Source organism: Xiphophorus maculatus, chromosome 22 (assembly GCF_002775205.1).
Source record: "Xiphophorus maculatus strain JP 163 A chromosome 22, X_maculatus-5.0-male, whole genome shotgun sequence".
In the NCBI taxonomy this organism is placed as follows: Eukaryota; Metazoa; Chordata; class Actinopteri; order Cyprinodontiformes; family Poeciliidae; genus Xiphophorus; species Xiphophorus maculatus.
Window position 1 is genome coordinate 25,066,631 of NC_036464.1, and position 21,168 is coordinate 25,087,798.

Sequence of the window (21,168 nt, forward strand, 5' to 3'; positions counted from 1 at the left end):
TTAAACTAGCTTTTCAACCTTGGTATTAGTCGGTAAATGTTCCAGTACAGTTCAGTAAATCCGGCCTTGAGCACGCTGCTAAAGATCTGTTGCACCCGTCAGTGATGACTACACACACTAGACAATCAACATGCAACTTTGGCATGTTCTGTATGTTTTTGATACATTAGAAACATAGAAATTAAATTTGTTTTTTTATTTCTTGCTTTTTAAAATCAGTAAGCAAAGAAAAACAAAAATAATTTGACAATAAATTTGATCCATCAGCTTCTTTTAGTATTTCAGAAGTTAGCCAATATGGAACCCACAGGGGATTTGGTTACCAGTTGTACCTGAATGTAGCCTGGTAAAAACCAGCCCCTTGTTCTACCACTCTATTTGTTTTGTCCAGAGCGTCTGGAGTAATGAGTGTCAGGTAATGAGAATGCTAAGGTTTACGCAACGTTTGCTTGTGACGTATGTAATGCACCAGTTCAACGCTATGAAGCTTACCAGAAATTGCTTTTCCCCACTGCAAAGAAAGAAGTCCGAGCTGAACAAGATATTCATTAGCCTGCGTTCCTCTGTTCCCATCATCCTGCCAAATTTTGCTACCTGTCACAGGTCTTTCACCTGCTGCCCATGTCATTATCCACCTTGCCTCTGTGTGTACATCGCACCCTGGATTCATTGGCCTTCACTGTCTCCTTCCATGATATAATCTGACTTTCCCAGCTGTTGTCATTCCCATTGCTTTGCCTGTTTCTGCCTGCATTTCATACTTGGACTACAATAATATTCATTATTGAAGATTTTTGCACTTTAATTTCTAATAGTATATTAGTACGTAGAATATTACTGTTTATTAGAGCGAGGACTGTAGAACATTTCTATTACAATATCAACTTTGGCAATTTGGATGACACTTGAGTTGTTGACTCTTTGTCACATAAAACGTTTTAGAAAGAAAATAATTGATAGGGTGGTAAAGAAACTACAGCAAACACCACCTGGAAGTGTCTGTCTGTACCTGCTCAGTCTTGACCCAGTGAACATTTTTCTGTGACGTTGTTTTTGGGAAGAAACCCACTCGCCAGTTATTTTTCGCTGATTTTCTGGGAGTCAGTATCACATTACAGAGACATGGACGCATGTGGGTAGGTGCTTCGATGGGGTGGGTCCGGTCTGTGTGGGTGTGGGCTTTCGGTTCGGTCCGGGTCCCCTGACACTCCTGGGCCCCTAAGAAACTCTCGGGGTTAGTGTGTAGGCTCCCCCCTCCTGACGTCATGTCTGGAGGCAGGCTGCGCGCGCCCCTGCTGACACCGTTCACCTCCAACCGAGGAACTTCGCTGGAGTTCTCCTCTCAGCTTCTCTGACTGCAAACCGAGTCAGGCCGTGTTTAAAGAAGACAGGCGGCGCTTCTACGGCCCAGAGTTCCTCTGACCGTACATGTCCTGCTTCACTTCAAACTTTTTTCTAATAAGCAGACACTTTTTCCCCCCTGACCCCCTGGAGGAACGGTAACTTTGGCTGGAAATCGCTGCTTACCTGAACATACTGAGGAATACCCAAGTTTCCCCTCCTCGCCTAAAGTGAAAGGAGTGGGAACCGGACTCAGACTAACTTCTTCTCCTCTCCTCGGACAGTTGTGGACATGGTTTGGGTTATATGGGGCCTCCTCCTCTCCGTCGGCTTGTTCCTCTCCCCTGTCTGCGAGTCGGTGGAGCGGCAGCCGAGTCGCAGCGGCTTCAGGAGGCTGTACGTGCTGCAGCCCGGGCCGGGGCCGGGCTCGGGCCCCGGTTCGGCTCCTGGGGAAGGCGGGGTGCGCCTCAGCTCCATCTCTACACGCCACGGCCCGTCCGGACAGCCCGTGGTTTATAATGTGGGTCTCACAGGAAGCTTTGGCAGCCAGGTTCGGAACCGCAGGATGGGGAATCCAGCGGCTCCAGCCCCGCAGCTACAGGACCAGAACCAGCAGAACCAGCTGATGAAGCTGTCCGGGTAAGAGGAACGGACGGAAACTCCGGGACTTGTTTCCAGCTTTTTTAACCTTAACCCACACGGTTAGGAACCGCATCTAAAACTCCAGGGGAACAGCTGCGCAGACTCATGGATCGGTACCGATGAAGTTCGTTCCCGTTAATTCTGATCAGAGCAGGAGGTTCAAAAAACCCACAACACTGTTAATTGCGTTTCTCTGATTACACCGACTATATTCATGCTACATAATATTAATAAAAAGTTGTTTTTTCAGCGCCTCACAGCAGACCATCAGTAATGATCACCACACAAATACCAATAAATCAGATTTCTGTTCAATCAATACTTAAAACTTCCATCTCCATCTTCTTTGGCCTTTAATTGTATCAACAGATGATTAACCCCTTAATGCCTGAATTGTACAAAAAATTGGCCATTTGTTTTTGCTGTCAAACAGATGTTACATTACCTTGACATTATGTAAACATTACACTCACCATTAATGTACATTTTTAGATTTGATGCTTATTAGCGCCACCAGACAGTTAAGGAATGAAACAGACTGTTCATTCTTAGTATGTTCACTTTATTGATGCTGTTATACATTGCTACAAAAAACAAAAGAAAAAAGAATTTGAACTTGAATCAAAATATGTTTTTGAACAGTTTTTAAAATACTGCAAAATCTTTGCTGTACTGTCCAAATAACTCCAAGCCTCTCTTTTGCGATATTAAATCATCAATCCATTATCCACTTATGCCTTTACTGTACTGCCCTGGAAGCTTTTATTCCCTGAATATAATAATAATAATAATTATTATATATATATATATATATATATATATATATATATATATATATATATATATATATATATATATACACACAATTATATCTACATTTTTTACAGTACCATTTAATATTAGTGTAGCTCCTTTTAATTCCTCAAATGCCTGGTGTGTCTAAAAAGTGTCATACCCAAATTTAAAAATACCTTTTAGCATTTTGTTTACATGTTTTAATTCTGTTTTAGAACATATTAGTCAACCTAAATATCTTATTTATTACACAATCTAGCTCAGGGTTAAGATTATTCACTGGATTTATGAGCAAAATCGGATGCAAAATATGTTTTGCATCCGAGATCGCACACTTCCGCCTCCATGAATCACATGTAATTCACATTTTTACTCTTTTATTGGTGTCAGAGCTCTCCTAATAGCAACCTTAATATGCCAGGAAGATGAAACAACCAACATTTGTAGTATTAAACATCCCATTGGCTGCATTCTTAACTATAGAGGTGTGAATTTAAATGGCTTCAGTAGTGCATAAGGGAATAATGATGCAATGGGGATAAATGTTGCCATCCACACTCATCCTGTGGGATTCAAAACTTCCAGCTCAATCAAGAAGCGTGCAGTGTTGTTTTTTTCTTTAAAAGATGTTTATGATATTTAATTCCTGACTTGAGTGTCATAGTGCTAATATGTATTATTCTCTTTTAACATCAGCGGGTCAGACCTTAAAGAAAAACATTAAATCAGTATCTTCTGGTAAAATCCCAATCTGTGCGTCTGTGGTCTGCATGGAGCTCTCCTGTGGTTCAGCCTGTGTGACTTTGCTTGGGTTTTCCACACCTGGCAGGACAAATATTTCACTTTTTTTCCACATTTGCTCTGACAAGTCTATGTGCTTTTTCTTTTTTTTTTTATTAGTATTTTTACATTCAATGCAAATGTCATAATTTGTGGTAGTTGAGTGGTGAGGCAGATGCAGCAGACCCAGGTTATGGGGAGTAAATGGAGGTTTAATTATGAAAAATGCAGAAATCCAGGCAGCACAGAATGAACAAAAGCTGGGAGCTAATCTCTGGTAGCAACTGGTAATCAACTGACAGCAGGCAAGACAACAAGACAAGCTGACCAGGACCCAACGAGGAACACAGGTGGGTTAAAGTACACAGGGAGACAATGAGGGGAAACAAGGAACAGGTGTCCTCAATCGAGGGGTAGACGGGACAACACGGAGACTCGGCAGAACACAGAAACCCAAATAAAGACACAGAGAAACTCAAATCCTCACAGTAAATGAGATTCTGCTGCGAGCAAGCTGCTATCCAAATCTATTTAGTGGCGTTTAAATACAAAACCAGCTTCCCTCAGGGTGGGAACCTTTTTACTGTGTGGGCTGGATGGTCTTAGTAGGATTGTATGATCCAGTTGAGAAAAAGATTCCAAACATGCATTTAATTACTTTGTTTAAGCTGGAAAGCAGATATTATAACATCTGCACTGCTAAAATAACATAGTAATAAACAGCCACTGATGTTTTTGGTGGGCTTGCTGCAATAAGCAGTAAATCTATGAATCTGTTTCTCTTTCTACCAAAAAATTTAATGACAAAACTCTTCAGTCTGGTGCTCTGGTCTCAACTGCCCCCTTTTTTTTTTTTTTTGAGGGAGAGTTTTGTCTATTGAGATTTATTTGTTGTTTCTGTTTTGTTTACTTATTTTGGATATTTAAAATGTCTTCCAGTTTCAGTGTTAGATGTTCATTAGAATTTAAAGTTTATTCGTCTTTGAGAAAGTGCCCCTGCATTATTATGCCATTATAATTTTATCACTTGAAAATCTTCTCAAAACAACAATATTTTCGTTTATCGCAGTACATTTTGGGACAATTCCAGCAAAATGTGTTATTCTGACAGGCCAAGTTATTGGTAGTGTTTGAATACTGTTGAAGGTTGTTGTGTTTTTTGTGGCCATAGAGATTTCAAAACATCCACATTGTCTCTAGCTAGAGAGGGATAAATTGTGAGATGCTTGATCTTTCAGACAGCTTACTTCACAGCAACGTGGGGGAAGGGCAGTACTGCATTATCGTCCAGACTTTCTCTCATATTCTGTGACACATATGTGGTTTAATAGAACTGTAGGGGTGCTGTGGTAGTACATTTTTGTTGTTTGGAAGTGTAACCTTTGACACTCTACCCACCTGTAACCAAGGCCAGCTCAGTTCTGCTCTGAAAAGTGAATTTTATGTAGCCTTTGGTTTGTCATGTCGGTTATGGTCTGTATTTTCAGTCTTGCCAATCCACAGCTACAGTACAGACCAAAAGTTTGGACACACCTTTTAATTCAATGAGTTTCCTTTATTTTCATGACTATTGACATTGTAGATTCACACTGAAGGCATCAAAACTATGAATAACACATGTGGAAATATGCACTAAACAAAAAAGTGTAAAACAACTGAAAATAACCCTTATATTCTAGTTTCTTCAAAGTACCAACCTTTTGCTGTGATTACTGCTTTGCACACACTCTGCATTTTCTTGATGAGCTTCAAGAGGTCGTCACCTGAAATGGTTTTCACTTCATAGCTGTGCCCTGTCAGGTTAATAAGTGGGATTTCTTGCCTTATAAATAGTCATGAAAATAAAGAAAACCCATTGAATTAGAAAGGTGTGCCCAAACCTTTGGTCTGTACTGTACACTAGGCTAATGGAAATGAGAGCCGATGAGACGCTGACATAAAGTATCTGAGGTTGTGTCCAGATGCTGGTGGTGCGCCTGCGCCGCAGCTGCTGGGTTCGGTCGTCTGGCTGCGGCTGCGGTTCAGGCTGTGGTGCTGCGGGTATGTACTGCTCTGCTAACAGATCGCCTCTAACAGATGTGCTGCCATTTTGATTTCTATGGATTTATACACACAAAGCCTATTTCAAAAAGATCAGTTCTGTTATACGTTTTCTTCAAAGTAATCCAGAAAGGTGAAATGCTAAGCGCCACCTGGATGCTGCCGTTGGATTTATGAAAGGAGAATGGATGTGAAAATTTGTAGAGGAAAATCTTTGCTTAAAGAATTCAACGTTTCTGTTTCCAGTGTATAATGGAACCAGTCTTTGGACTGGAATCCTGAAGCTGGCACAATGGTTTCTTTGAACACCTCCGGTCTCTGTGGCGACCATGCATCTAGAGAGTCATTTTTCTGGTGGAAAACATACTATTATCCAAAAGTCTAAGAAAGCATTGCTCCTTCTCCCCTTCGTATTTCAGTGTTTAGAATTAGTTTTCATGTGTTGCTTGGTTAAGTAATTTTTTTTAAAATTTGTAACAAAATTGATGTAGAGCCAGAAATGAAAGAACCTTTGAAACATAACTCTCCATTCTTTTGAATTTCATCATTTACTCAAGAAAACACATTTTCTTGCATTTTGCTGCCAGTACTTAACACTGTTGAACAGATTACCTGAAAAAAGTAATTAGTTACACTTACCAATAGGGCTGGTTAACACATTGATAACTGTCTCTACTACAATAAATACATGATCAATGTCAATAGATATGTTTGATACAATGTTCAATAGTTTTACTGAACTCCAATCCAGAACCGCACAGCATTCTGGGAGATGTAGGCAGAGGAAATGCTTTAGCTGCTCAACCTCTCATGGCCTGACAAGCTAAGTGGGTGGCATCAGCTGACTCACTCCTCTTTAGTAACCTGGCAAAAACCCTTTGAATGGCTTGGTTCATGTTTTGCCTTTGTTCCTCATAATGGCTTAAAAAACCCAATGGTATGGAGTTAAAGCTTGAGATCAAATTGGGGTAATGTCCCCAGTTTGACAATATTCCAGATGCTTAAAACAAAAGTAACCCGATGATTATCGATATTGACCGATATAAAGCGTTGACATCGTGATACATTTTTCAGCCATATTGTCCATCCCTACTTAGCAGTTACCACTTCAAAAACTTAACCAAGTTGCAGTCTTATAGAAGTAGCTCATAACATTAAATGTAAAAGAATTTGGATTCCCTTTCAATGGAACTTAAAAATGTGTGTAATTGTTTATAAGATTCAAATAGATGGACACTTGGCAGAAGGAACTACAAACAGGAGACACTGAACACTAATCTAAGCCATTCAGATATTGCTGTGTGACAATATGAAATGAGACAAAACAATAAAACACAATAGATGTTTATAAACTTTTGGTACATATAAACAGCCACCAACCCGGTGGTTATATGTCAGAAAAAGGAGCTTCTGAAATGTTTCTATCAAAGATCATTTTACTCTTTGGAGTGACAGCAAGCATGAACCGTCTCTCTCCTGGGACACTAGATTGTGTTTTGTATCTTAGTGTTATACAGTCCATTTGATCTTGATCTGAAATGTTCTGACTTGAAATGTTTGGATATGTCGCCCTACCTGGTTAGCATCAACACGCCTAGCATGTGACTAATTTTGTTGAATCATGGGATGTTGAGAGGTGCTTTGTGCTATTGTGTGGATTATGAATACCAACCTGAGTGCCTCTGGTTGGTTAGTAGACATTTTCTCAACCAATCAGCAGAATTCATGAAATTGTTTTGCCTCTTATATCCAACTCGGATGAAGACAACTTCAACTGACATTTCATTATGAGTAACGGTAGCGGCATTGTGACGAGAAATGAATTATTGAAAATTGTAGCACCATATTTATTTTAACACTGAGTGGTAGAGCCCATCACATTTAGACAGACTGAGGTCCCATTAAAGACACAAATGTCAAAGCGAGCGCTTTGGCACAGTGCAGGTTTTCACAACATGCGGCACAGATAGACCAATAGACCAAGGATTCGGCTCAGTTTAAACAAGTCTCGGCTTCTAATAGAAAAAGAGTCGACAGATCAGGCTCAGAACTGAAGCTGGTTGAAGTTTCTGTTGGTCAGTTTATACTTGAGCTACAACTTTAGAGGAAGATTCAGTACAACTATAAAAGTTCTTTCAAGTAATATTAATGTGATCAAAAACAAACCTCTCTACATAGATGTCTTTATTATTCCCTTCATACAAATCAATCTGACCCGAAGTTTGGTCCGAGGAAGCTGAAGCAAAGGACTGTGACATATAATGCAGTAGCATGACCACATTAAAAGTGTCACACAATGTCTTATTCAAAGCAAGTAGGTTTCATTTTGATTGTTTCAGTCTTTATCCTTAAATTTACTTGTCTAATTGTCAATCAGTTGGTTAAATTATGCTTAAGCTGAAACATAATTTTTCCTTATTGGAGACACCCATCACTAAAAACCAATAATTTGGTCCAACATCTTTCAGTGTCCTCAGTCAAAGTCAGCCCTGATGTGCTCAAGGCTGCTAGATTCTTATCTGCAGCCAAGCATACCTAGCCTGCAACAGGGTTGTTGTGAAAATCACATACCAAACTTATGAATGTCCATTCAGATGTGACACAAGCAACAGAAATAGTTGGAAAAAGGGAAAGAAACAGCCCTTCAACAAGAAAACAACAGGCAGCATGAGCCCTGGATATGCAGTGTCACATTAACATAACAGGAAGCAGACTGTTGAACAAGTACAACATGAACACACCCCTCCAGATCTCTGCAGCACTGTGGAAGCTGGTAATGACCCAACAAGAGTCATTTGCTGTCGATGGGGGCGACAGAAACTCCCAGCTGTACCTTACTCACTTATCACACACTAAAACATTCTACCAGACTGCAGACTGAGCAGCTGGGACCAGACTGCTGGACCACACACAGCCTGCTGCTGCTTTTTCCCTTCATCTTGCTCTCGCTGAAGACTTCACATGAAAAAATGCAACTGGTACTACCTGGTAAAGCGATTCAGTTTATAGGTAAATTGGGCAAAAGTGTAGTAATTGCTTAATATTTTGAACCGTGCATTTTAAATGGAATGCAGAATGTACTGAGGCTACTTTAGGTTTTTTTCACACCTGGTTGTCCGGTAGACTCGGTTTGATTAGGACCAAAATTGCAACATTTGTTACATCTTCAGCCGGTGCGGCTTTCTTTCACACTGCACTATATCAGATGATCCAAACTAATGGAAAAACCTCACCCACGGGGGCGCTGCACCAAAAACTAATTAATTAAATGACACGAAGACCTCTGAAGAAGACACTGAACTCAACTTTATTCACAAAATGTAAACAGAAATGGAGTGACGTCAGATTTTAGCGGTTGTAGGATTTCTCTTTTGTCTCTGGGAAAGACGACGAGCCATTTCTCCAGTTAAACGTGAGATTCTCACATTTGTTTTGTTTGAATTGACGCAGAATGCCCTGCGCTATAGTCCACTTACTGCTTTTGGACCGGTCTCACGCCCATTTGGTGTTCACATAATCACCAGCGGTCACTTTAATCAAACCAAGACCTGGGTTTTGAGGTGGAAACAGAGTTTGCTTTTTTTGGTCCACATTAGAGCCCAATTACGCATTCACATCTCCACAAACGAACCTGACCTTCTAAACAAACAAACTAAAGTTCAATTAAAGTGGGTTAAACAGGGCGGTGTGTCTCATTGCCTTTTCGTCACAGATTTTCTTGCCACAACTCTTCATTTTCTTCAGTCCATCTTCTCAGCTTCTATTTAAACCACGTTGAGTGTTCAAAAGACTCAAAAGTCAGATTCTGGGACGGTGGGTACTGCTAATTTAATCTTTATATGATTAGATTACAGTCAGGATTCTGGTGTGTCTGTGTTTTTGTTTGGGTGAGACATCCTTTCAGAGAGGATCTTTGGTGGAGAGCTCTAGGCCACCTGTGTTCTCATCAGCCTCATCAAGGTATCTCCTTGCATTTAGACTCATTTAATACACCTGACATGAGCTAATATTCTAGTGTGCGTGGCAAGACAGAGAAATTAAAAGCTATCATTTGGCTATGGATATGAACAATGATGTTTATTTAAAAGAAAGACAAAATAAAAGGAAATTTGGAGGAGTATACCTCTGCCAATTGGGTCGTCTTTTTTGGTGTCACTTCCCTACTGCTTATTGACATTTCATCAGACTATCAAAACATGTTTAAGATATGTGCTGTATTTTGCATTTACAATTTTATTGCTTACAACTTGTCAGACCATAAAACAAGAAACATTAGTAAAAAATAAAACAAAAATTGAGGCCATGGTTTGGTTGATGTATTTTTTTATTTCTGTTCTCTTTAAACTAGAACAATCAACAGTTGTGTGCAGGAGAACCATATGCAGTTACTGCAGCCTGCTACTTCCCCAGTTCCTCCTTACGGTCACACACTGCTGTGGGGTGCCATTCAGTTCTTTAAAAAGCATTTTGCTGCAAGTCAGTTACTGTGTTTTTGTTGGTCACACTGGCCAGGCTGATTCCACAAGTGTTCAGTGGAGCTTGAGGTTAGTAAAGGTTTTTCTAATGCTTCTAAAAGGTTCTGAATCCTGATGGGGCTTAGTTTTCAACATGATGGCACTGTGTTTTGTTTTATGCTAAAATGGTTTTATGTATTTTATGTTTTATTTTGTTTTTTTCCAATTCCGTGCTTATTTCAATATACTTTAAAAACCCGGCCCATCTGACATCCGCTAACATTGTGTCTTTAATTACCTACTGAATGGAAAGTTACATCAGAGTTCCTGCTTACTGAATCCAGTAAGCATCTTTTTCTGACGTAAAGTCTTAAAAATGTTTCACGACTTGCCTTGTGAACCGAGGGCCGTCCCATGAGACGTGAACGTGCAATACATTAACAACATACTGGATAAACGGACCCTGTCATGTGTAAGTCGGGTCAGTGCTGGGGAACTGAAATGACGTCTTTCTGAATCTCAAAGATTACACCAGCAGAGTGAGGTGACGTTTCTCGGTGGATTTAAAACACAACGCTGCTGTTGAAAAAGAGCTGGACAAATGACCATAATTCTGCATGAACGAGCCGATGTTCCTCTGTGCTGGTGTTGCTATGGTGTTTGCAGCGCTGTAACTTTCTCTGCTTGTTTTGGTGTGCAGGGTGAATGTCTGTGGAGGGCAGTGCTGCCACGGCTGGAGTAAAACTCAGGGATCGCAGCGGTGCACCAAACGTAAGTCTACACTAAATCACCTATTAGTATGTAAATGCTGTTTTTAATGTACATAACATATTCTTTACAGCTTCTCTAAAATAATTTATAACACCTACAGATGGTCATTACTTCAATGGAGGTGTCTTTGACAGACGGAAGAAATAAAAAATGATCAAAGATCCCGATCGTTATGGAAACGAGCAAAGCTTTCGCTTTTTGTTGTTTTTTTAAGTGACAAATAGTTTGGGGTTGAGCTAAACTCTAAAACATTTAGTTAAAATTTAGTTCGAATCTAGTTAGAACTAGATTCTCTGTTTTGCGCGTAATGTTGGAGGTCTTAAAAATAAAATTAATGGAAACACTTTTTAACACCTTTGTAAAACCATCTAATGTTCTGCTGAACCAAAGCTTTCTGCGTTGTGAAACGGAATAACAGTAACTGATCTGTTAAACTGTTTTTCGTTCACACCTTCACTGCATACTTTTGGGGTTAATAAAAAGTATGTTTATTAACCCCAAAATATGGTTTATTAAAAAAAAGTGAAATTCAGAATAATAAAAATGGAAAAAGGGAGAAAATAAAAGGAAGTTCACGGGGCCCTACAAAAGACCTCTGGTTGGAGAATCTGGACTTTATGTAAGAGTAGCAAGAAAAAGGATGTTATTGAAATTAAGCCATGAGAGGTTCTGTTACCAGAAACCATTTAAAAGATCCAACCTGAAGAACATGCTCTGGTTGGTCAAGAACAGCTTTGTTGGCTTACATGCAAAAGACTGACTGGTGGAAAACAAACACCTCATATCGTCCTGAGGTCACCATTCCCATCCTAAAACATTGTGGCAGTAACTAGTCGTACTGCAGCTTCTCTACTGGAGGTGCTGCAATTTCATTCTCTAAGCTCCTTTTTGGTTGACGTATATTCAGCTGCTCCCATCTACTGCTAGTTTAGCACTATAGCCCCCTCCTTAGTTGATTTTTTATGTGTAAATCATATAAATTGTTCTGTCATAATAGGCAGCTGGAGCTCCTTTCCTGGCACAACGCACCGAGACGGTGTTCGTTCATGTGAACGGCCGGGGTTTCACGGGCCAGCACCATCTGCTGTTGCTCAGGTGGAATTAAATTCTCACATGTAAGAGCCAGACTTTGTAATAAGCCAAGAAAAATGTTATAAAGTAAGAATCATTGCTGCTTTTTCTATCGCCTCAGTCTTGCTCCAAGCCACTTCACACACTGTTAATAAAAATGAAGTAAGTATGTAATAATATTGTATGTGACTATACAAAATAACTTATATAGTTCACTTCATTATTTACTGTTCAGTCACATATAAATGGCATATACAGTCATATTACATACATTTGAAAATGATTGAAAAGTTCATATCAGTAACTTAGTTCCCCAAGTGAAACATATTAGATTAATTCCACACAGACTGACCTGTTCTGACTCTCAGCTTACAGCTAATGAAAACATGACATTCAGGACTAGAATATTGCATCAGACTAATAAAATATATTTTTAATGCAGAAATGGGGGCTTCATAAAAAACATTTGCTCCTGTTTAAAGGTTGGTATCTTATAAAAGGTACCTTTAAACTTACAAACAAGCTTTATTGGAACCATATTGTAATTGTCAGAGATGCTCTTGTTCTTGCAGAGACTCTAGATAGTAAAGGGAGGCACAAAAGCCAGTGAGGATAATTTTTACACTGAATACAGTCTAAAAGCTACCATCATCCAGGATAGTTGCACGGTCATCCACGTGTGGACGATCAGTTGTGTTGTACCCTCACGTGACCCCTTCGAAACAGAATCGCCCCCTACTCCCTGCTGTCCGGCATGTTTAATCCTACTCTGCTGCAGATACAGGAGATTTATTGACCTTTCTAAATTCCTCATAAACATCAGACTGTTGGTCTACATCAAGGCTCGCCAAGTTTCCGGTGCTTCTTGGCTTTTCAGCCACTGCTGCGTAATTCAGCCTGCATAGGAACTTCTGGCTTTGGGCTTTTGCTGTTTTGTTTGCCTCATAGGGAATATCCCTTCAAGCAACAGTTTTGCTTACATTTTCCATAGAGGCCATAGATGTACCTGCTGTGATGCTGAGGTTTTAAACTCAGCAACAGGCTAGCTGTTTTTTAATCCCAGGCAGCGTTGTTCAGGAGAACTGCAGCAGGGAGTGGAGGGACCACCAGGGTGTCTGCAGCATTGCTGTATGGGATTATGTGCCAACCCAGGAATATGAAAAGGTCTCAATTTGAGTCATTTTAATGCAAATAAGGATTTAAAATAAAAATAATTTTTGGGGTGCTGCGTGGTGCTGTGGTCAGGGCGGGCGTAGACAGAGGCTGCAGACCTCAACGTGGCCGTCCTGAGTTCCACTCTGTCCTTGGTTCCTTTACCACATGGCTATCTCTCCATTTTCTCTGCCACCACAGCATCTCTCTCGGATTCAGGTCAGGACTTTGACTAGGCCACTCCAAAGACTTATTTTTCTTCAGCCATTCAGAGGTGGACTTCCTGGTGTGTTCTACATTGTTGTGCTGCTGCAGAAGCCAAGTTGCTTGGCCAGATGTTCTCCTTCAGGATGTTTTGGTTGACAGCACAATTCATGGTTCCATTTATCACATCAAGTCTTCCAAGGTCCTGAAGCAGCAAAACTCAGATGTGATAAACCACAGTAATGTTTAACAGGGGGAGTAATCCATTTTTCACACAGCCATGCAGGTTGTTTTTTTTCCTCCCTTAAAAATTAACTCCTTCATTTAAAAACTGCTATTTGTGTTTACTTGTTTAATCTGTGACTGATATTTAAATTGGTTTCAGGTACTGAAACATTTAAGTTAGACAACAATACCGAAAATCAGGAACCACTGTATTTTGAAAACTCCTCTCATGAGAGCTGGAATCATTTAGTCAACATTTTATTTATATTCCAGTCTTTGGGATATTAACCTTGCACAGACTGATAATGGTAATGTAATTGGGAGACTGTGCAGCTCTAAGACAGATAACCATCATATGAAGGCCACACCATGCTGCGAGACCGTTCACATCTGCAACCGAAGTTGTGTCATTCTTTAAATATTAATTCAATTAAATGAATTAAATAAATAATTCAATATTCCTTCTGTTATTTCATCCTATTTGCATAAGAAAGCACAGAGACTGTCTTTTGTGCAAAGTGATGCTTCATGACTGTGCATGTGGGAAACAAAAATGTATCAGTCAGCGGTTTGCAGTTACAGAATTGTTTTATTGGGTTTTTCCTGCAGATCTTTTCAACTGCACAGCCATTACCTCTGTGTGTAACCGCAGTGGTTGATGTTTGTCATCCTCACAAGCACCTTTTATAATCAACTTATTGTGTTACGATTTTATTTTACGTGTCTAAATCTAATTTTGACTACCTCTGTGGAACTTATCTGAAGAAAGCTGCTGATGTTTGGTTTATACTACGGTGACATACTGAGGTAAGAAGCACCTAATGTGATAAGCAAAGCAGGTATACCCACCCCATAGCGAACATTACTGCGGTTAATGTCTTTATCTCTCGCAGTCGTGATGTTATAGGATTTGGTTTCATTTTTAGTTCAACACCTACATCTTCCCTCCACCTACACTTGGTTTTTCTTCAAGTGGAAGAAAGTGGAAGTCCAGGTAGCTCAACATTTTTTTCCAAACCGTGCGACAAAAAGAAAAGAAAATCGCCGATAAAGCCAGCGAGTATTATGAAGCCACGTCCCAAGAGCCAGTTTCTGCAACCGAGGATCGGACCGCCAGGGTCCCCTCCCTTGGCCGCCACCCATCACACAGTGCACCCGACCCCTTTGGCCCCTCCCACGGGTGGTGGGCCCATGGGAGGGGGGGCCCATGTTTCCTCTTCGGGCTGAGCCCGGCCGGGCTCCATGGGTAAAAGCCCGGCCACCAGACGCTCGCCATCGTGCCCCCCCTCCAGGCCTGGCTCCAGAGTGGGGCCCCGGTGACCCGCGTCCGGGCGAGGGAACACCAAGTCCAATGTTTTTACTCATCATTGGGGTCTTCGGGCTGCACTTTGTCTGGTCCCTCACCTAGGACCTGTCTGCCTTGGGTGACCCTACCAGGGGCATGAAGCCCCAGACAGCATAGCTCCTAGGATCATTGGGGCACTCAAACCCCTCCACCACGATAAGGTGGCAGCCCATGGAGGAGAATGGTTCACGAATGGGGGAAGAAGGGAGCGGGAGATCGACAGGCGGATTGGCGCAGCGTCTGCTGTCAAGCGGGCGCTGTACCGGTCCGTCGTGGTGAAGAGAGAGCTGAGCCAAAAAGCGAAGTTCTCGATTTACCGGTCGATCTACGTTCCCACCCTCATCTATGGTCATGAGCTTTGGGTCATGACGGAAAGAACGAGATCGCGGATACAAGCGGCCGAAATGGGTTTTCTCCATAGGGTGGCTGGGCTCTCCCTTAGAGATAGGGTGAGAAGCTCAGTCATCTGGGAGGGACTCAGAGTAGAGCCGCTGCTCCTTCACATCGAGAGGAGCCAGTTGAGGTGGCTTGGGCATCTGGTCAGGATGCCTCCTGGACGCCTCCCTGGTGAGGTGTTCTGGGCACGTCCCACCGGGAGGAGGCCCCGGGGAAGACCCAGGACACGCTGGAGAGACTATGTCTCTCGGCTGGCCTGGGAACGCCTCGGGATTCCCCCGGAAGAGCTGGAAGAAGTGGCCGGGGAGAGGGAAGTCTGGGCCTCCCTTCTGAAGCTGCTACCCCCGCGACCCGACCTCGGATAAGCGGAAGAAGATGGATGGATGGATGGATGGATGGATGGAGTATTATGAAGCCGCTTGCAACATACGTTGTTACCTTCGCCGCGGCCAGACATTTAAAGGAAATCAGGAAGGAATCTTCCAGGTGGTCCATGACCAAACAAATGAGTTAGAAAATCACCACAGATGTATCTTGGAAAGTTCCTCTACCCTGAGATTTAGTTTTCCTGCTCTTCACTGTTGTGTGGCAGTAGTGAACAATGTGCTTTAGATCAGAGTCAGAAGCTTATCTGGAAACGTTCCAATGACTCCTCCATACTGGTGGGAGTCAAGCGGCGTCAAATAGTTGAATTGGATGAAAGAATAGCACTTTGTCAAACTGGCCTAATTTAGTCATGTCATGAACATGTTGTCGACAAAAAAGCTGTATGTGGTGGAACTGAAACAGTTGTTTTAAAGTTAAACAATGTATGGATTCCAGTCATACGTCATTTTCCTGGAACGTCTTCTTGACGCTTTTAATTTCTATGCTGAAAATGAAAAAGTATTCTTTATTTCAGAGTCTTTGTAGAAGTTTTTGAGTCAAACTAACTAGGATAGGTTGGGTTTTAGTCTCTTTTTTAAAAATGATTCAACAGAACTGTTACTCCCAATCCTTCAACACAAACATCTTGAAAACCATCAATCTAAACCAGACCATAAAGTATACTCACTGACAAAAACGGTTCTAAACCAGTTTAGGCTCCCAGTAGGAACAGCATCAAATAGACGTCAGTGGGACTCGAGGTTTGCCGAGGAACCACAAACGTTTTTGAGCTTTTCTTTTACTCTAAGCTGATCCTCTCCTCACTTCCAGGTTTTTTCTTCTCTTTCTTCTTCTTTTTGTAATTATATTTCAAGTAGACTATAGACTACTTTTTATTGTCTGTTGTGTTTCTGTGTGTGTCTTACGATACTACTCTGTTAGCTGAATCCTGGTTTTCATTGTCTCATAAGCACTTGGTTATTATGTGACATCATCAGAGTACATATCTTTAACAAAAGAAGAGCTTTATTTATTTTTAGATTTCTTTTTTATAATGTCACTCCTGTCTGGTGGGAAGATAAGCATTTCCTCCATCCGGAGCTTTAATGAGGCACAGAAATTCTCAACAGGCTCTTCTTATTTTTGGGTCTATCTGAGCTCCTGGGGGCCAGCAGTGACTCAGATAATATGGAATTCAGTACCTCATATATTGATGTCATACCTTTCCCCCTTCTACCTACTTTTGAATTCAGCAAACATCTGTCCTCGCCACACGCAAGGTGAAACTGGCTGTTGTATTTGCTCCAAAGTCTGAGCAATTTTCCTTCCTGTTCTTAGGAACATCAAGCTGTTGTACCAATGACATTTAAAACAACCATCAAAAGTGGCTTGATGCATTTCCTGTCTCAAGCTAATTACCAGTCCATACTGCTTCCCCATCACTACCAAGCTGAGCCTTTAAGTAGCTGACCTGAGAGACTGGGCCCAGCAGCCTGGGGGTGGGTGGGGAAAAATATTTACATTAGCCGGAGAAGAAAGGCTTCAACCAAGGTGGAGCATTTGCAGCACTGCTATTTCAAAAATATTAATGTAAATCAGAGGGTGTATTGGGGGCTGGGGAGATCCACAGCAGTGAGGTCATTTTTAATTTTTGAGGTAATCCTGTTGTGAAAGATGGGTGTAACCCAACTATCCTGAAAACACAGGCAGACATTCTGGTTGAGCTGCAGCTGCTTCTAAAATGAACTTTCAATGTTACACCTTTCAGTGTTTGTCCATCTCTTCATAGTTCTAACCTTGTTAGAATATCCAGACAATATGTGTGGATTATTTCAAGAGACCGAAAAGAGAAAAAAATCTCTCTGAGGTTTGAATGATTATCTCTTCTTTGAATAGAATAACAGAGGCTCAAACAGCCTCCTGTTGTTTCGGTGGAACTTTACAGATTATCCTACATGGCCTGCAGTTTTTTTCTAACATAACTGGACATACGCATTTTTTAAAACAATATTTACCGATACTGAAGAATTAAGAAGACTTGAAGATTTTCGGTAATGAACAAATTTTTTAAAGCCCACATTTATTCCCACAGATAAATCCGGTTAGGCACATATAATCATCCACATCTACTTATCCTTAACTGGAGTATACAGACTCAAAAAGAGGCCATTTTGCTGAAAGAAAACAATCAGGACACTAATTACACCAAAACGGTACAAAAAAATATATGCGTTTTCCATTTAAGATAAAAAAGAGAAACTTTATGAAAATGTTTCACCCAGAACTCCTCAAGTGGCAGGTTTTATTTCACCAGGTTCAAATTTTGTAAAAACTAAACTAAAATTAAAAAAGCTCATATTAAGCACTTTTTGCTACCTAATTGATAATCTGTTAATCAAAAGAAAGGAAAAAAAAAGTCATTGGTAATCATTATAAAACTCACAAACAGAACATAGAAAACATTATACTGCAAACTCTCAAACATAAGAATATTAAAAACCTTGAAGTACAAATTACAAGATAGAGCCACCTAACATCTGCCTGTCCTGTCAGGGATTCTTCACATCACCAGTCTGAGAAATTTTCACATTTTAAAACACGTTTTGCTGTCCAGCTGTGTAACAGCTGCACTCAAACATGCAGCATGTTTGAATTTTGATCCTAATGTTCCTTGTAACTGCAGGCCAATTTCCAAATTACCTTTTTTGTCCAGGATTGTAGAAAAGACTGTTTTTAATCAACTGCAGACCTTTTTAAATGCTCATAGTGTTGGCAAAGAATTTCAATCTGGTTTTAAATTCCACCATAGCACAGAGCCAGGACTGCTGAGAGCTCTTAATGATCTCCTCTTAACTATTGACTCAGGTCGCTCAGTTGTTTTAGCTCCTTTAGGCCCAAGCGCTGCCTTTGGTTTGGTCAATCACAGTATTCATTTATCAAGCCTGGAGAACACTGTTAGTCTCAACAGCTTAGTTTTAGTGTGGATCAGATTTTATCCAGTCTTTCTTTGTGTGTCTATGGGAGAATATTCCTCTTCCTCAGGACCCATTTGTTGTGGAGTACCTCAAGGATCCATTGTTGGTCTCAATTTATTTTCTCTATACATTCTGTCACTGGGGTCTATGTTTAGAAAGCATAATATTTATTTCCCTTGCTTTGCCGACAACACATCTGCTGAGCTCGTCATCCAAACTACCAGGCTCCAAAGAACGGTTGTAAACAACATTAATGGACGGCATGGAGAAGCGTTGTTGTGATGATGTGACGGGGGAGAGTTGGAGAGGGTAGAGATTCTTAAAGTGACGGAGGGCAATTTTAATTTCTCACTACTATTACAGATGATGCAAACAGGGTTTCCCCTAGTGTATTATAAGCCTGATGGGACACCAGGCATTACATGCCCTCCCACCAGGCTAAAGAGCTGTTTATTTTAGAGAGGGATTTTTTTATACACCAGTAACAGTAAAGACGATTAAGCTAGGTTCACAGTTGATGCGTTAAAATGGGAACATAGGGGGTGCGCACGCGTCCTGCACCTGGCAGTTGGCTTCACACACAGTTATTTCACAGTTATTTCCAAATTTGGTGCCTGTTTGTGCACCTTCAGATTTTTGGAGGTTCACGAACAATAATGGATTATTGTCTTAACAGACAAACATTTGTTTGGACTCAGTTGCACAAATAAAGATTTAGAGCAGGGGTCTCAAACTCCAGTCCTCGAGGGCCGCTGTCCTGCAGTTTTTAGATGTGCCACAGGTACAAAACACTGGAATGAAATGGCTTAATTACCTCCTCCTTGTGTAGATCAGTTCTCCAGAGCCTGGCTAATGACCTAATTATTCTATTCAGGTGTGGTGCAGCAGAGGCACATCTAAAAGTTGCAGGACTGCGGCCCTCGAGGACTGGAGTTTGACACCCCTGATTTAGAGTCTATGATAAATATTTTATTTTAGCAACACCGTTCTTGTTCTTGTCTCAGTTTGTTTGTTTTTTGTTGCAATTACTGTAGTTATAGTTGAGCTATGCTGATGAGTGTGTTTGTGTTATAGTCCTTACAAAGCAAACTGAAAGTGACCAAATCAGGACCCAGCAGGTGAACTTTCAAAGAATATTGAAAACCAGTCGGGTCCAAAAAGACTGACTGGTGCAAACCAACCCAAACCAAGGAGGAACTGTGCTTCCAGACCTCCTCAGAGTATTCTGGTGTGTCACCGCTGTATTCTTAGACGCACTGAGACACACTGCTGCTCCTCGGTGGGAAATTGCCTCATACAGGCTACAAACCCCGGGTGGAGTTTCATTGCTTAATTACACTGGAACTTCCCACCCTGCTTGTAGCCCATATTTTAGTTCATATTCATTTTTAAAAAAATAAAAAAATAAAGCTATCACTTTGCACACAGATATTGTACGCCAAAAATCCAGAGCGTCTCATCGGTTGGACTGCTTCCTGTGGCGGGTAACTGTGGGGAAAACTGGAACACATTTATCAGCTTAGATCAGACTGAGGCTTCAGAAAAGGAGGAGCCCAACTGCAGAGGGAGTAACTTTGTTCATTCGCCAGATGCCTCTCTGCAGCTATTTAGTTTTCCCCTCATTAATCATTTTCACAAATCTCAACGTCACCAATTAGGCTAACAAGCCCAGTGTGGGGTGACACACCCCTGTGGGAGAGAGAGGAAGACCGAGCTCTTTCTGAGTCATTCCTCCTGCTGACTTCAAGCACAGTCATATCTTTTTGAGGTTGCTGACTTGAAAGGGTGTTTTCCAGTTTTAGTGTTCATTAAAATCATTTCATTGAATGTTTTGTGCGGTGAGGAGGTTTCCTGAATCCCTGCCGGGTTAGTTCAGGGGTGATGGCTTTAGTTCGGAAATAACTGAATTTTAGACATTTGCAATGAATAGTAAGAGTGTTATCTCACTCTCTTTGTGTAGTTTGACCAGTGTGTGAATGTCTGCCATGTCGTCTGGTGAGATTGGCTTTGTAGTTGAAAAATGGATACCCCTATAATCTGCCTGGGGAGAGTAATGCTAGTAATTACAGACTCTCCCGTGACACACACACAGATGCACACATAAGCCCAAAATTTCATAACAGGTACTGCATAGCTACAATCAGTTAGTAGTAGTGGTTATGATTTCCTGTAGCGGGTTTGAAGTTGTGGGATCTATGCTTTTCATTAACCAGTAGATGAGGACAATTTCAGAGATGCATATAATCGGGTTTGTTTTAAATAAATACGAATATTATCAAAAAGTTGCTTTATTTCAGTTCCTGAGATCCTTTCAGACACAAACCTAGCAGGCATTGTGGTCGTTGATCAGCATCAGAGATTATGAGTTTATGATCGATGCGGCCATCCCAAATGTAGGAAACATCATGGAAAGGGAACAGGATAAAGCGTCCAAACACAGAGGGCTGATCTAAGAGCTGGAGAAAGCCAGGTGACCCCCAGACAGGAGAAGTGGTTCAAACAGACACCTGGAAAAAAATCATAGCTCTCAGAACAGCACAGATTTAGGAACAAGCAGAACAGAGTGTATAAAAATCAGTTAAGGCCCTAAGTAGCCAGATATATCATAAAT

At 41.1% G+C, this 21,168-nt stretch overlaps 1 protein-coding gene across 3 annotated transcripts in view; it reads left to right on the forward strand.

The window, feature by feature from the left end:
* The first annotated feature begins 1,203 nt into the window (after positions 1-1,203).
* Positions 1,204-21,168, forward strand: part of ltbp1 (latent transforming growth factor beta binding protein 1) — an 80,401-nt gene continuing 60,436 nt past the window's right edge. For 2 of the 3 annotated variants that reach the window (XM_023326991.1, XM_023326990.1), the window contains exons 1-2: positions 1,205-1,980; positions 10,753-10,823. In XM_023326991.1, the coding sequence (XP_023182759.1) occupies positions 1,634-1,980; positions 10,753-10,823 (418 nt within the window). In that variant the 5' untranslated portion in view covers positions 1,205-1,633. Of the gene's footprint in view, positions 1,981-10,752; positions 10,824-21,168 lie in introns of all 3 variants that reach the window. The other variant, XM_023326989.1, reaches the window with a different exon arrangement.